Source organism: Primulina huaijiensis, chromosome 5, assembly GCF_012295235.1.
Source record: "Primulina huaijiensis isolate GDHJ02 chromosome 5, ASM1229523v2, whole genome shotgun sequence".
Taxonomy (NCBI): Eukaryota; Viridiplantae; Streptophyta; class Magnoliopsida; order Lamiales; family Gesneriaceae; genus Primulina; species Primulina huaijiensis.
The window spans coordinates 18,241,184-18,258,056 of NC_133310.1; the positions used below are offsets into that span (position 1 = coordinate 18,241,184).

The following is a 16,873-nucleotide window of genomic DNA, read 5'->3' on the forward strand; positions in this document are numbered from 1 at the left end:
GGGGAAGAAAAATCCTGGCACAAACTATCAATCTGTTAAGTTATTCTTGCATCAAGTAAAGGACGCAAAAGAGATGAAAATTGACAGGCAAATTCAGATTCTACTTCCAGTTATTTTACTATTCAACGTATAAATAGTTTCCTTGTTCTATGTCAAGGAACTTGGTCAGGTTTCAGGTGTAAAGTTAATTTTATGGTTGTAGTGTTTTATTTTTGTAATTGTTAATGTCTGTGCTCGATGATCATTCTGCGTGCTCTGCTAGTAAGTGTCCAATCTCGAGATATAAATTGTGTGGAGTCAGAATGCATAAGATTGTGCATGTAAAGCATGAACTCTTATCGTTTCTGTTTAAGTAGTTCCCGACAGATAAGCTTTGAAGTGCTACTCTGAAAATGGGGGAATCTTATTGTGGTTCTGCTGTTCAAGAGCATATTGTGGATTGAAACCTAAAATTTCCAGCCATTGGAATTATTTTTTTGATGTACGGCTTAATATGTTTGTTGGAACTTTGGCAACTTAGTTGCGTGTACTTCAAAATGTTTTGTATTTGGTAGAGTAGTGTGTTGAGAGCAGACCTGTGTACTGAGTGGATAATTCCCAAAAACTTATCGCATATCTATTTTTTATTGTTGATGAGTTCCAGCTTATAGTTTTAATGAATCTCATATAAAGATTGAACTTTGATGACCATCAAACTTCTTCGGTGCTTGATCCATTGTGAATTTCAGAGACTTCTTTATGATGAAAATGTGATGTGCTGCTGAGTGATGTGTGGCAGTGTGGGATGTATTTTTTAATATGGGGCACTCTATGCTTCTAATGGATTGGCTCAAGAAAATTGTATAGTCTTCCTTTGCCATTACATTGCCATTCTATATAAACTTTCAAGGACCAGAGTTCCATTTCTTTGTTATATAGACATATAATAGACTAGAATTTATGAGCTATTCTTTTGAAATTCAGCTGGCATATTCTCATGCGGATGAGAGCTCCCCAAGAAGGTTCATGTGATCCCATTGCACCTCTTGAGCTACCCCACTCAATGCATGCCTTTCACCGTGTCTCCCCAAAAGATGAATTAAATGAGGTACTTGACTTCGCTGCTATTATTCTTCTGCTTCAACTTCACTTTTATTATTTCTTTGATTTTGCATAAATCTCTCCCCTTTCATCTTACAGTCCCTAAGGTTGCGAAAAATATATTGTACCAAGGACAACATGAAATGCATACAATCAATATACAATTTTTGCAATGTAAAACGTGAGTTGTAAAGCCTTCTGCTATGTATATCCTAACCACCAATATATAAAGTAAAAGGAACCTGAAAAGAACTGATATGTCTTTTACAATCAATCTTGCTTGATTATAAATTATGCGCAATCATTTTATAAATTTATAAAGGGGTTAGCCTGGGATCCGAAGTGCTCTAATTATATTCACATTTAAATTTCAGGAGGGATTCCTTACATTTCGTGGTGGATTTTGGAATTATTTTAGCATGGGTAAGTTTTTGTTCCTTTTATTTTCTCCGTTTAAGTCTTAATTTTTTGATTATGTCCATCTCTTTGGTAAGTCTCAAGAATGTTGTGGAACTCTTTCAAATCTGACTATGCAAACATTGTTTTCTTAACCTTAGGTTAGGGGCAATATTGCCTAAAAACTGTCATCATTTGGCATAGTTGAGATTCTGTTTTCTTGCTGATGTATGCATATCCAGAGGACCTGAATTCGTGCTGTTAATTTGGAATCTTCATTTAAATTTTTACTCGCAGGGATGGATGCTCAAGTTTCTTATGCATTTCACACCGAGAGAAAGCTACACCCTGAAAATTTTAAAAATCAATTAGTTAATCAGGTGCATTCTCTTCGTCACTAGCCATGTTAGATTATCAATTAGTTAATCAGGTGAACTTCTTCTCTTGGTATGATAAAAATGAAATTGCTCACAATTTTGGCGTGATTGTTTATGCAATACGGTTGGCAAATAATTTGGAGGAAGTTAATGCTTGCATGTATGAACATGGAGAAACACAGCATTTATAAGACTGGCTGCAGAATTAGGCATGTTAATTCAAAGTGCGGAGGTTCTGTTTTAAGGGTTTCAAATCTCATGTTAACTCTTATTAGGGTGTCTCCTCCTTGACATAAGCTTGACAATCCCGCTTTCATGCTGTCCTCTCTTTTGGAGATTTTTTTTTACCAAATTAATTTTCATGCTTTAAGGTTAATTCAAAGTGCGGAGGTTCTGTTTTAAGGGTTTCAAATCTCATGTTAACTCTTATTAGGGTGTCTCCTCCTTGACATAAGCTTGACAATCCCGCTTTCATGCTGTCCTCTCTTTTGGAGATTTTTTTTTACCAAATTAATTTTCATGCTTTAAGAAAGAATGAACATGAGATTCCATATTCTTAATGTCACGCCCCGAGATCAGGGTTAGTCGACATCGACGTTGTTCAACAATCACATAATCATCAAACAACAAGCCTCGTCGTATAGTATAAACCAAAACCAGACTATTATTCATAAACCATAAAAATTATTGTCTTTACAACTTAAATAAAAAATATGCGGAAGCATTTTTACAACTTAAAATAAACTAAAACGTAAAAATTAATTAAACTTATATAGTACTTCATCATCACCATCCCCAAAATTGGTCTTGTTCTTCTAATCTAATTGCTTCTCTGACTTATCTCGGAGGGTAGAGTAAGGAGGTGAGTATTTTGGAAAATATTCAGCAATTGGGGGTCGTTCGAGACATATATCGACATATACATATATTTGAATTCAAATTTTACATAGCATATCATAACGAATATTCATACTTCATACACATATCATCACATATCATACTTAGGGATGGCAATGGGCCTGGGGCGGGTTTGTCATTCCAATCCCCATCCCCGAATTCCATCCCCACCCCCATCCCCGTTTTTTCGGGTTTGGGGAGGGGATCAACTTCCCATCCCCGCCCTCATCCCCGTTTCAAAAATATTAAAATGGCAAGACGATGACAGATTCGGAGATTTTCTCAAATCAAAACTTATTATTATCTATTATTATTAGAGATAATATTAATATTAAAATCAATATCAATATTAATAATAATAATATTATTAATATTTTAAAAAATAATATTATTATTATACTATTAATACTAATAATATTATTATTTTATTATTGATATTATTTTCGGGGCGAGTTCGGGGATTTCGGGGATGGAGATAGTAATCTCATACCCGCCCCGAACTACATCGGGGATTTAAAAAAATCTCCGAACCCGAACCCGAACCCGAAAAAATCAGGGATCCCCATACCCGTTTCGGGTTTTCCCCGCGGGACCCCAAACCCGTGGGAAAAGTTGTCATCCCCAATCATACTCGTTTAGCACTGAAAGTCATCTCATTTCCATGGTTTCCTGATATCAGTCTCCTATGTGTTAATCCTCTAAGGAGTGAGGCCATGTCCAATATGTTACTCCTATATGAAGTGAGCCCGTACAACTGTTACCATCCCACCGTATAAAGGTCATAGTTCAGAAATCTTTTCTCATATCCAATTGAATCCTAACAGTGCTTTGAACATATAATTTGACAAATCTTGAAGAAAATTTATCATGAACAAGGAATTATGCTCGAACGAACTTTCAAAAACTGAAGAGAGATTCGTACACAAATTATAATTTTTTTTAAACGCAAGCCCACTTCAAAGAACAAGTGTGGCAAACAAAAACTCATTTACGAAAGAATATATATATATATAATAAAAGTCCACTTACGAAGAACTAGTATGCAAATTATAATATAGCAAAAATCAACTTACGAATGACAAGTGTGCAAATTATAATATAACAAAAATCCACTTACGAAAAACAAGTGTGCAAATTATAATATAGCAAAAACCCACTTACCTTATATCTTGCTTGAAGAAAAAGTTGAACGAACAAACTGAAATTTCTCTCTCAAAAATCAGCCAAATTCCAGGCACGTTTTCGACTTAATGAACCGTTGGATCAAGCTCAAACTTGTATATCACGTTTTCAATATGTTATTTAAAATATGAATGGTGGAGATTGTGTTTGGACTTTCTTTGTACCAGATTATGGACAAAAAACCGTAGATATGCGGTTCCGACGTAGAATTTGAGCAGTATTGTTGAAACGACTATATCTTAAAACTAACCGTTAGATTGGACTGGATTTTGGATATGTTGTTCAAAACATATTAAAGCATATTCTGAACGGTGGAGATCGGATTCCGAGGAACTGAGCGAGAGAAACGAATTTCTGAACTTTGAAAGAATTTTGATGACTCGTGCAGAAGTTTTGGGAGGAAATTTCGAAAATTGGGTGAGGAAACTCGAAAATTTCAGTGTATATTCTGAATGGGTGGGTCCTCCTATTTATAAGAGTGAGGTGAAAATCTTACCATAATTCGATTGATATTTTTTCCAAAATTTCGAGATACTCCTTCCATAAATATTGATATGCTTCTTTGTTGAGAAAAGCTTACTTGTATGTAATATTTTCTTCCAATTATATGGATATCCAGCCTTAATTTACTGTGTATCTTGCACTGGATTTCAAATTCCATGTATTTATTGGTTTGGAAATTTAAATACTATGTATTATTTAATATTTTCGAATTTATTAATACTATAATTCGAAAATAAATTCTTATACATGTCTATATTTAAAAATTACACTCCCAAAATTTTGGGTTCTCACACTTAAAATGTTGCAGCATTTGCATAACATAACGACAGGTTAGGAGTGAACAGGAATTCTTATACACCAATCGAAAACAGGAAACCTGTTTTTAGAATGGTGAAGTCAGACTAGAGTAGTAACACGGATGGGTATTTTATGGATCACATCAGTTTGATTTACCCAACCTGTTGGTTGCAGCTCATGATTCTTTATATGTGTTATTCCACTGAAATTTGTTCATCCTATAATTGATTTTTGGGTAATTCTGTTTTATATTTGTTTTTCTTCATTTACCCAGAGTACTTATGCAAAGCTTGGTTGTACACAAGGATGGTTTTGTGCATCTCTCTTGCATCCATCTTCAAGGTTCCATCACCAATCTTCCGACTTCTTGTTTGATTTTTTTTCGGTCTTTATTTTCTATTGAAGGATAACATAGTTGTTTAGATTTACAATGTCAAATGCATTTGCCTTGATTCCATGCGAACCAAAATGCTACCTTCCATGGGCCTGCCATTTTTTTGTTACAAATTCACGATAATAACTAGTGTGATGATTTTCTTCTGTTCACAGAAACATAGCGCAGTTAACAAAGGTCAAAATAATGAAAAATCCAGGTGAATGGATAGATCTTCACATACCTCAGAGGTAGCACTTTAATATCCTTTCTAATGCCTTGTATCCAGCAATGCTATTTAACTTTCAGCTAATTTCATGAAGTTTGTCATGTGTATACAGCATCAGGTCCATTGTCTGCCTTAACTTGCCAAGTTTTTCAGGGGGTCTTAACCCTTGGGGAAGACCTAGTAAGAAGAAGCTTCATTCGGTCAGCACATTTTTAATCATCCATTTCGTATTACAACATAACTTGAATCCAGATATAGATTGATGTAAACCTCGTTCCTAATAACATATAGGCTTATGGTTCATATTTTTAACAGCGGGACTTAACTCCACCATATGTTGATGATGGGTTTATTGAAGTGGTTGGTTTTCGAGATGCATGGCATGGACTTGTCTTGCTAGCTCCAAATGGTCATGGAACACGCCTTGCTCAGGTAAATTTGAATCAATCTAATTTTTGTAGAATAAAATATGCTCTGAGTGTGATGCATCAATAGTTGCAACGCATATTTTGGCTAAATATCAATCTCTTCATGCGTATCATAGGCAAACAGGATTCGTTTCGAGTTTCACAAGGGCACAGCCTACCACACATTCATGAGGATTGATGGTGAACCTTGGAAACAACCACTTCCAGTGGATGATGATACTGTTGTGATTGAAATATCCCATTTTGGCCAAGTTAGTATGCTTGCCAACACTCACTGCCAATCCAGAAGCATAAATGCACCTCCATCATCATATGGTTGCAAGGATGACAATGATGAAGAATACGACGGCAATGAATCTCTGAGGAGCGAAAGAAGTTAGGTGCAGCCAACACTTTTCGCCTGCCCGATGTTTTTGACTTGACACATCTTAGTTAAGGTGTCCACTTGTCTTGTTCTGCTGCCTGGTTGTGGATTTTTCTGGTGATTTTATTTGGCAAGCAAGGAGGAAACACCATCTTGGGAGTTCTGGTTCTGCTGAATAGTATTAGAAGTAGTTGCATTAGTTCTTTTTCTTTGTTTATGAATTTTTTTTTTGTGTTTATTCTTTTTTTTAGGAGTTGGACTTGTTTGCGTGGAAGACTGCGGTAGCAGGAAGCCTAGAAAATTCAACAGAGAACTGACCCTTATTGTACAGATAAAACTCAATTTTTTACATGTATATATCATATATGTACTGCACCGGGCCATCCCATGTAGTTTACATCGTTTGATTATCGAATACGTATGTGCGACATGAAACTCATGTATATATGATGGATAACTTAAAAACTACGTTACATTGTGCATTTCGTTGAAATTGACATAGATTTGATCGGTTTATCTATTATTATACGTTGTCTTTATGACAGTATTATGACTGATTTCATGCAATTTTTTTTATAATTCAACGCATGTTATAGCTAATAAAAGCATTACGATATGTATAATTTATATCTAGTATATGTATCATCATTGTATTTGATCCATATATTAAGTATTCTACACTTGATATATTTCTCTTCAAATCACAAAACGATGATAAAGTGGATCTCTGACATTTTAATGGAAGTTGAAGTTATGTGTTATGATCGAAGATTAAAATTTCATCAAATACAATAACAGAAATACTTCAGTTAACAGGAAAAATCTGAAATATATGGACATTTTCACAAAATCTACTACAAAATTCAATCTCTTGAACATATAATCAGTGAAAATGTTTCACAAGGGAAATATGTAAATTCAAGATGGAATTCGAAGAGGCATTTTGCAGAGGAATTCACATAGCAAAATTTCTTGATTGTTATATTTTTCACAGTACCTCGGTTAGATTCTTGATGTTGGGCCTTGGTCAAAAACTTTTATCTAGTCGAAAAATTAATTTAAAATTAAAATAAAAAAATATTTGTATTATCTTAATTTAAAATGATTTTTGTAACTCTAACTTTTTTCAAAAAATTTCTTAAATAATTTTATTTTTTATTTATCCATCCTTTATTCTAATGATCAAGGTCGAGGATTCTTAAACAAATTGCATTTAAAACAAAGCTATTAAATAAATTCTTATTATTATGATAAAAAATAAAAAAATAAAAAAAACATCACTTCATAATTTTGCTTCCCCAATTAATATAATATAATTTATGTTTAAAAAAATTAATAAAATAAACAAAATGGTTGACGCTAAAATCAAAATTTATCAGATTGAAATAAAAATTGGAGCTTTTTAAATGTTCACAGTAAATAATTTAATAATTTAATAAAATAAAGTAAAAAAAATGTGCGTGACTTACATAATATTTAAAAAAAACATGCAAGTCACGTTCAATGAGATGACGTAATTTGCATAATTTTATTTTTTTTAAAAAACAAGTCATGCCAATTCATTGGGCGTAGCTTGCTTAAATTTTTTTAAAAAAATAAAAGCTGGACGCTTGTGGTGGAAGAACTATCTCATGTGAAAGACTGACGACCCACTACAGTCTTATTAATGATTGACATATGCATGAATTTTTCTTTTCTTTTACAAAGAAGACGTTAAAAAATTATTAAAAAAATTTAATTAAAATTTGCGTGCTATAGTGATGTGATGTATCACCGATCATACAAATCGCGCCATGTTAAATGACGTGTTTTTGACCTGAAAATTTGCTTATATATCATTTGCCCTCGTTTTATCATTCTTCATTCATATGGATTTAAATTTTAAAATGTATCATTCTTCGTTCATCTCAATTATCGTTCGATATTTGATCAAGTAATTGCACTTCAGCACATGTAGTTTTCATGCTTTAAATTAAGTTTGTCCTTCATGTTTGATTAAAACAGCTAATTTATTTATTTGTGATTATATATTTGCAGATAAAATTTTGATTTTGAACTTCTATTTGAGGTAAGCGTTGATATAAATTAATTTACTTGAGTACTTGAATATAAATTATGAATTTATCATAATCTGACGTATCGACTTTATGATTAAAATGCTTAAATTATGTTTTCATTTATTATTAGTTATTCTCATTATTTTATATTATGCAAATAATAAAAACAATATTTAAAGTATAATAATTACTATTGTTATTGTTTTATACAGGTAATATATAAAAAAAATAATATAATAATTAATTTATTTTACGCAAATAATATAAATGTTCTTATTATAAATATTGTTAATTTTGTTCTTAACTTCTTAAATACAAATAAATATTATAATTAATTTATTTCTGATTATTTTATTTGACATGCATATTATCAAAACTTATTATTATAAAAAATTATTATTTATAGTATTATTGACTTATAAGATACAACTAAAAAATAATATTTTTGTATTTTAGAATAATAATCATTTTTTTAGGAAAATAATAATAATACTTATATTTATAATTATTGTTGTTGTTGTTGTTGTTTTATATAAGTATCATATAAAAAATTAAGTATTACAGTTAATTTATGTTACACAAGTAATATAAAATTTATTATAATAAATATTATATTTTTGTTCTTAACGTATTAAACATAAAATTAGTTGTATAATTAATTTATTTTATTATTATTTTATTTCACATGTGTATTGTGAAAACTTATTATTATAAAATTATTGTTTTTTATTATTTATATTATTATTAACTTGTAACATACAAAAAAGAAATATGATTTTTTTTTAGAATAACAATATTAATTATAATTGTAATTATTGTTGTTGTTGTTTTAGAAAGTATATACAAAAAATAAGTATTACAGTTGATTGATTTTACACAAATAATATAAAATCTATTATTATAAATATTTTTATTTTTGTTCTTAATTTATTAAATAAAAATAAGTAGTATGATTTTATTATTAATTTTATTCCTATTTAATATGACAGTTTATAGAAATAATATAAAATTTATTATTATAAAATATTTTTTTATTAAAAAATATACATTTAAATGATTTTACTATTAATTTTTTTTCCTATTTAGTATGAAACTGATTATCATAATTATTTTTATTATTATTAACTTTTTACATAAAAAATATTATTATTTTAATTACTATTGATAGTAGTAGTATAGTCAAACAAATTTAGCATTGTCATCATTATTATTATAATTAATCCTAATAAAAATCCAAGCATATGTAAATTAATTTTAGAGTATATTATTTTATGATATTCCACATTTTGTGATTCATTTGTAATTTAAAAATTTATTATCACCTTTTTATTTTAAGTGACCGATTGAATTTTTTTATAGGAATGGATAGTGTGCCGGTGCTTTTATTTGTAGGTAGTAATGTTGTTATAGACATCACAATGTAAAATATAGTGCCACTGCGTTGAGGGCAACACGAATACCAAGATATATTAATTTTCATGAATTGAAGGAAATAGTGTACCGGTTGACAAATATTGAAAGTTCAAATTTTAACTTAAAATTGTCAACAAAATATTTTTATATGAACAAGTCATATTGTGTAGAAGTGCATCTTGACATCAAACAATTTACATTTTATGCTGGATTCTAATAATGAAATACGGTGTATTGAATTGTATATTGAAACGGATTTCATCGAGCATAATATACATGCTGAGGTTCTTGAATCATACATTCCGTGTATAACTGAAGGGTTCAATTCGATGGGATTTAATGATGAAGCTGGTACTTCCGCTGCTGCTTTTTTCAAGCCAATAGATAAAAATCGGTTTAATTCGGATGATTGGACTGGGGATGAGATCGGTATATTACGGGCACCGTAGAAGAAAATGTTAGATGGTCGATTTCCACACGAAGATGGGATTCTGGTGCAAGAGAATGGTACTCAGTTGACACAAATCATGCAGGTTTCGATTGTTCACTGAGTGCGCATGCTAGTGGATCGGGTCATGTAATGACACTTGTCGTACCTGATGAACAAAGATCACGTGAGTTGTCATTATATGTTTACCTTGACGCCACCGAAATATTTACTGAACTTGATACAACTGCAAGTGAAACAGATGAAGATGAGCATGAAGAAGAATATGTCACATTTGCTGATATTGGTCCATCTCATACTGACACTGGTGATCATATGCATGCATATCCTTTTGAAGGAATCTCAAATCTTGAACACCGACCCAATGCATTACCATTATCTGTCCCGCCTATCGGTCTATCCTTATATGACGTACCTCAATTCTTTAGTACAATATATGATGAGCAATGCCCTGATTCTATTGAAATTCCATTTGCATCGAATTTGAGTTATTACAACACAAATAGAGGAAAACTTTGCACGAACATGTTTTTTAAAGATAAAAAGCATATGATGAGCAATGCCCTGATTCTATTGGGGTCTTCATGCATCGTTAAAATCAACATTGGGGTCACAAAATATGGTGGTCCACATACATGTATGTCTAGTCATGTGGGGTTAGACCACAATAACTTGGACAAAAATATGATTGCAAAAACACTTGTAGGTATTGTTCGGTGTGATCCTTGATAAAATATGTTATCCAACTTGTCAAAGATTGATATAATTATAAAATCTCATATGGTAAGGCATGGAACAGTTTAAAGCGGGCGGTGAAAAATATATATAGTACATGGGAGAGTTCAATATGTCTTTTGCCAAGATACATGGGTGCCCTTGTGAAGTACAATCCAGGTACTATTGTAGAGTTGAACCATTTACCGACATACAATTCTGAATTGAAGGTGTTAAACTACGTGTTTTGGGCCTTCCGACCATGTATAGAGGATTCCGACATTGTCGAAAAATAATTAGTATTGATGGTACTCATTTGTACACGAAGTATAAGCACAAGATGCTTATAGCTATGGGTTTAGATGCAAACAACCAAATGTTATCCTTAGCATTTGCCATCGTCGATGAGGAAATATACAACTCTTGGAAATGGTTTTTGGAACTTCTATGCAAGCATGTGGTTCGAGGATCCACAGGTGTGTGTCTTATTTTCGATAGACATCGTGGCATCATTAATGTTGTTGAGGAGATACCTGATTTTAGACATCCACATGGTGTACATCGTTTTTGTCTTAAACACATATGTTCTAATTTCAATACACATTTCAAAAATGTGCACCTAAAGGATCTATGTTGGAAAGCATGCACACAACATCAAATACGTAAATTTGATGATATCATGGATGAAATAAAAAATCTCAAATCGAGAGCTTTTGTTTATCTCTCTGAAACTGATAAACACAAGTGGACTCTTGCTCACGATGGGGATGGCGATGTGGAGTTATGACGACCAACATGTCTGAGTGTCTTAATTATGTTCTAAAGGGTGCTCTTTGACTTCTTGTATCAATGTTAATTCATTTGACATTCAATCGGTGCGTGTAGTATTTCATCGATCATATCACACAAAGTCAGTGTATGATTTAGGGCAATCAGCCTTGGCCTGATTATTCCTTTCAACTGTATGAGAAATGGTTTTCAAGATCTAGCGAACACATTGTTGCTCATACGAGATTAGAGACCAATTGGCATCTGTTGGTACTGGGGGGCGACAAGGTCGGTGTGAACGTGTATAAGCTGTGACCCTCAGTCTTAATGAATGCTCATGCGGAAAATGGACTATTTTGGAATTCCGTGTTCACATGCAACATGTACTGCCAAATAGTATGGATTAGATGCTACACAACTTGTACAACGTTGGTTTCAGATGAGTGAATACGTAGACATGTACGAGGGAAGATTTTGCCCAATTGTCGATGAGGAATATTGGAATGAACCAACATTCGAATTGTGCCACAACCCGAATAGGCGTCAAACACGGAGAAAGTGGAGAGCCGAACTACAAGAATCCGAAATGAGATGGACCGGCCTTCAACACAAGAAAGGCAACGCATCCAGCGAGAAAGCACATCACAACAATGTCGTAATCAGAACATGTAAAGGTAAATTTTTTATCTTTTAATTTTAATCATGAAAATATAATCTTTTATTTAAGTGTTTACGTGTTCATTGGTTGTAGGTTTGAAGGAACGCTAGAAAATTCAATGTGTTACAATTATAAGTGTATGTTTTTCTATGTATCTTACTAATTCTTATATGTTAATCGAACAATTTGTTTGTTTTTAATTGATTGTATGTCATTGTTTCTTTGGCTAATAGATTTTTAGGTATCTATATGTTATATGTTCTGTAAAGTCATCTCGTTCTGTTTTTTTATTTTATAGTATCACCATTGTTTTCTAATTATAGATTGTGTATCAACAAATATATATTCATCATATCATATTTGTCACATATTTATCTTATTTATTATATCAACACAATCTAATGCCATTTAGAGAAAAAACAAATCAAAAATTTTGAAACTCAAAACAAATAGATTTACTTGTATCCAATATACATAACTTATACATTCAAATATTTTAATTTTTTTCCTACCCAAATGATGTCCAGTCCCACAATCACATGGCTTTGGGATTCTTTTACTTTTACGCACCAACTGTGGGTCTTCAACTTCTTCTACATCTTCTTCATTAACATTCACTCCAACATTGGAAGACACATTCACATCAATGTTGAATACTCGTGCTTTGTAGGAAGCATGTGGAGTTCGAAATACAGAATCTCCATGCGAAGTACCCTCTCCTGAAAGTTAATAAAAATATGATGTTGAATAAGAACCTGGAGGTGAATATAAACATATACTTCGATAATATAAAGAAAATGTGTTGATATTAAAAAATGTACCATGTGAAGTGGAAGGCCAAGCAAGAGTTACGTGCAACTGTGTAGCCGTACCAAGCGAAGGATCATCCACTAAAGGTTAAATAAATATATTGTTGAATAAGAACATGAATGTGAATTTAAACAAAGTAGTTAAATAATAAAAACATGTACCATGTGAGGTGCGAGGCCAAGAAAGAATCGTGGGAGATTGTGTACTTGTGCTTTATCGCCAGTCAGGAGTCGAGAATGATGGTTCATCGTCTATATCATCATCTCTCGGTCATCGCCTTCTGTTTGAAGACCTTGCACGATGATCGGGTCTTCTGAAGGACATTTTATACAGTAACTCACCGGTCTGGATAGTATTTTTAACAACTTCGGCTAATGCTTCACACGGTTGATCGTCAACAAAGGGTCCTCTAAACAAATTTCTTAAAATTAATGCCTTATCTCTCTAATATAAAATAAAAATAAAAACTTATCAAACACATGAATAATAAATTGTAATAGAATAATGCAAAGTGTTGAAAATAAATTATTTAACAAGCACTTACCACAACACGCCTGAAATATGCATCTATGGGCTAATAACCGTAATTGATTTGTTGAGGCTCAATAGGAGATATGAAAGGTCGAGTTATAGAATCATACAATGTCTCATAATCATATCTCATGCTAAAATTTTCAACCAATTCACTCTCAATGATCAAATTATGACGATTTTCTCATGCATCCACCATTAGTCTATGATGTTTACCCAATCGTAATTTTTGCGTCCTCGCCTTGAGCATTCATGTAAATGATCTCCATCAAGTGTTGGTATTGGAATGTTTTGTGACATTCCAAATTGCCGAAGAACTCGATTGGGGCAATACATCTCCACAATATGAAAACATATCAATAGGCACGCACTTCGCTAGAGAGTGGGATGTCTATATTCTAAGAGCAATGACAAAACATCCACAGCTTCAAGGTCGTAAACAATCCATTTGAACTATAATTAATTAGCAAAACGAATCATTGTACCGAAGTGATAATATATGACATATATGAAATTTATAGTTTATATGATGTAAACACCTGACAATCTCCCATCTTGTCAAGTACATCATGAATGATTCTCACAGAGTGTGTAGGGGTATGTGTCCACGTGAATACATTTTTCCATCTGCATATACATTAAATTCGTAAGACTATAAAATAAAGACGACGTTATCAATTTTATATCATATGTTTCTTTTATTACCTTGCTCCGTATAGTGGAATTGGGAGAATATTATCACCGTTGTTTTGATTTTCAGGTCGAGCGATTAGGTTGTATCCTAAGCAGTCAAGACATAGAGGAGTCATTCTCGACCATGCCCAAATCTACCAAACAATTGAGTTTAATAAATGTGTACCAAAAACGAGTATATATTGAAATAAAAAATTGTACTAAATATACATGTGATATGTATAAAGGGCTGCGATTTCTTGTTTTCCTGATCTAGTTGCAGAACACAAATCGTAATATATATATACAAGTACAACACTTGCCCAACTATAACTACGAACCTTATGCATATCGTGCAGAAAATGCAATCACAACAGTTTGACCACACAATCTTCAAAATCAGGTAACATACAACCGTCGATAACCAACATCGCAACACATCGGGGGTATTGTGTCACTTCTATGTTTGTATTGTTTTCATCAATTACTGTTTATGTATAGTGTAAGTACAGAGTAGTCAACTTTAAACTATTGGATATGAAGTCTACCTGAAGTCGCATAAAATCTAACCAATCATAACAATAAACATGATATACAGTAAACTTGCAGGTTTAGCCCCCGAATTAACGCAACATCTTGTATCGTTATTGTGGCTCGCAAACTCGAAGGTGGAAAGTATGAGTTTCTCGGCGTCATCTTTCCACAAGAGCAATTATCAAATGATTATCATAAGCACAATCACCACAACAGAGGATGCTGTAAAATTCCATTTCGTGTAGACATGATCGGACACGATAGTGTAGTATGCCACTTTTCCAAATTAAATTATCTGATCGACGCACTTTTAGGTGTTATCCAAGTTGTTAGACATAATAAAATTATATATATGTGTTTGTTACCGATAAAGAACTGTAGCATCAACAGGTCCAGCATATAACAACATCCTATAATCAATAATAAAAATAATATATTACTATTATTATCTATCACAATATCACCTAAAAAAACAACTACAACATCAATTATCAAAACAATTATAATATAAAACATTAACTATAAGTAAAAAAAATAATTTGGAAATACCGAGTTATTTTAATAATAAAAGTTTATATACATACCTAGATTAAAATTTTTATATTGAAATTTTACCGGCATGAAAAAATCAATATACAAGTTTTGCAAATCTAAATAAATCAAATAAAAAAGTTAACTTGAGTTAGCTTAACATATTAAATAAAATATAATAAATTAATTATTCTATCTATTAATGTAATTAATAATTTGAAGATGTAAACAATAATAATAACAAGCACATAATAATTTACAGATATACGCATACTGATAAATATTTGACTGTGTTAAAACACAAACATTTTTTTTAAAAAAAATATTAGTGTCACTCTCTCTCAAAGAGATCGACTTCAATTTTTTTCCAAAAAAATTTAATCAAGGCATTTCTTTTAAGAGAGGTAACTTGATTATGTTGTAATAAATTTTCGAATCTATCTTAAATAATTAAATTAATCTAATATTATTTTAGTTAATATATATGATCAGAGAGTGTATTTTTATTAAAATATTTAAGAAATTAATTTTTATTATTATTTTTAAAAAAAATAACACATGTCTCACGGTTTTTTAAAACAAACAACTTAACAAAAATATACATACAAAACATATTATACTTAAAATTAGTATTATCTTAATATATGATTATACATGCATTATAAAAATTAACAATAACAAAAAAATAAACATATAACATTATTGTGGCTCATAATTAGCGGAGAGTGTATTTTTAAAAATATATATATATTTTAGTTAACAAAAATTAGAATCAAGTTAAAAAAACCTGAATATTTATTTTAAAAAAATTAAATAACAGTTTTTTAAAAAAAATAAATTAACCTATTATTAAATTGAATTTTGAGCAAAAATATACATACAATACATTAAATCTAAAATTATTATTATGGTAATATATAATTATGCAATGATTAGAAAACAGTGATAAAAATATTAAAAATTAACATATAACATTAAATTTCTTAACATTTTCGAAACAAATAAGAATGATAATGATAATTTTATCACAATAAATGGTTTTGAAATATTTTTACAAACAACAATAATAATTAAAAAAACACATAATAATTAAAAATTGCAAAAAAATAAAATCAAAATAACACTTAAATAATAATTTCATCAATAAATTTAATATTTAACATAAATAATTATATTAGTATACATACCTTATATCGACAGTTGAATTAAAATTTACCTGCACAAACATAAAAAAAAATTCAAATTAACCTCAAAATTTGAGTCAAGCGATTAAACAAATTACATAAAAAAAATTTTAAGAAAATTTACGAGTAAAGAGACGAGAAAGAGAAAAACATGAAACATAATATTTGACTATTCATATTATATAAGAAAAACATGTTGATGCTTCCAATTACCAATTAAAGAGATCACATGGCTTTGCAGCCATTTACTACCGCGCTCTGATCCATGTTCATCGGTCGACGAGATACAACAGTATTTTTTAAAAAAAATAAAGTAAGTCATGTCGTTTCAATCGACGTGACTTGAATTAAAAAATAATAATGAAAGGACGTGACTTGTTTTTTAAAAAAAAAAAAATTCAAGTCACGCCCAAGAGGATGGCATGA

The 16,873-nt window shown here is 31.1% G+C and overlaps 1 protein-coding gene across 1 annotated transcript; it reads left to right on the forward strand.

The window, feature by feature from the left end:
* Positions 1 to 6: 6 nt before the first annotated feature.
* Positions 7 to 6,563, forward strand: LOC140976759 (diacylglycerol kinase 5-like). The gene is made up of 8 exons (XM_073441060.1): positions 7 to 1,087; positions 1,455 to 1,503; positions 1,774 to 1,856; positions 5,008 to 5,075; positions 5,283 to 5,357; positions 5,448 to 5,535; positions 5,651 to 5,767; positions 5,880 to 6,563. Exons 1-8 carry the CDS (start codon positions 977 to 979, stop codon positions 6,141 to 6,143), a joined length of 855 nt encoding a protein of 284 aa, XP_073297161.1. The 5' UTR covers positions 7 to 976; the 3' UTR covers positions 6,144 to 6,563.
* The last annotated feature ends 10,310 nt before the right edge of the window (positions 6,564 to 16,873 follow it).